At 47.7% G+C, this 1,066-nt stretch overlaps 1 protein-coding gene across 2 annotated transcripts; it reads left to right on the top strand.

The window, feature by feature from the left end:
* Positions 1–23: 23 nt before the first annotated feature.
* On the top strand, positions 24–1,051 carry LOC103399214 (sodium/potassium/calcium exchanger 4-like). 2 transcript variants are annotated; one of them, XM_008337936.3, is made up of 3 exons: positions 24–212; positions 447–582; positions 720–1,051. In XM_008337936.3, exons 1-3 carry the CDS (start codon positions 81–83, stop codon positions 794–796), a joined length of 345 nt encoding a protein of 114 aa, XP_008336158.3. In that variant the 5' UTR covers positions 24–80; the 3' UTR covers positions 797–1,051. The 2 variants fall into 2 exon arrangements, with proteins under 2 accessions (XP_008336158.3, XP_016886532.2); XM_017031043.2 differs by having other exon boundaries at positions 441–582; positions 720–1,043.
* Positions 1,052–1,066: the final 15 nt, after the last annotated feature.

Raw genomic sequence — 1,066 nt, forward strand, 5'->3', positions numbered from 1 at the left:
GTTCTGTGCTCGTGTGACAAGTTCTCCCTCCACCTCCACCAGTGAAACCCACCAAAACTTACAGTCGTGGCTCGGTGGTGATGGTGGACGAAATCATGAACGCCAGCCCGTCCAAGTTCAGGTTTCCGGAGGCTGGGCTTCGCGTCATGGTCACCAGCCACTTTGGACCCAAGACCCGTCTGCGAATGGCCAGTCGTCTCATCATTACAGAGGTACAGCTTCTCGTTGACGCTCCAACAGCTACAGCTACATTTCAGTTCAGTTTCAGACTAAATTTGTGACTGAAATACACAAATGTACGTGGTGATGGAGAGTTGTTCCCGCCGCCGTTTGTTGATGTGATCATTGGTTACAGTGGAAAAGTATTGACAGTCAACGACAACTAAAGCAACAGTGCCTCTGCGTACCTGCACCTCCACTTAGTTTCTCTTTTCTGAAAGCGTCAGAAGTTGGTCCAAGCTGCCAACGGCGTGGAGACACAAGTGATTGACGGGAAGGTGGAGATCGAGAACGGGAACGTGCCGGAGGACAAACCCAGGGAGTCGGAGGAAAGCGACACCATCTCTCCATTCCACATTCCAAGTAAGGGATTCATGTATTCACGTCGTGATGAATGTGTGTAATCTGCCGTGCAAACATGGACACAGATTCATCTCCACGTCTTTGACGTTCCAGGCACACTGGCGTTTCACACCCACTTATTTATATCCTGTTTTCAGAACACACTTGTTTTGAATGGGACTTGGTGGTCGGGGCAGCTCTGTTCAGAGAGCATTTCTGCTTCAGCAGCTATTGATGTTCCCACTCAGATGAAGTCAGTGGATCCATACACTCCCACTGATAATCATGCTCTTTGACAGCACAGAGTGGAGCTGCTCTTTCATCAATCAAAAGGAATCTGAACCTGATTAATCTGATTTAACATCTCCAACACTGGGGCAAGTCATGTTGCATTATATTAGACTTGAAAGGAAGCAGAGGAGAAGAAAAGATGGAACAGGTTTTTGGTGAGAAACATAAACCAGAAGAGTTTGTGGAAAACTGGGAAGAAAAGCCAAAGGACCTG

Source organism: Cynoglossus semilaevis, unplaced genomic scaffold (assembly GCF_000523025.1).
Source record: "Cynoglossus semilaevis isolate Cse_v1.0 unplaced genomic scaffold, Cse_v1.0 C19135676, whole genome shotgun sequence".
NCBI lineage: Eukaryota > Metazoa > Chordata > Actinopteri > Pleuronectiformes > Cynoglossidae > Cynoglossus > Cynoglossus semilaevis.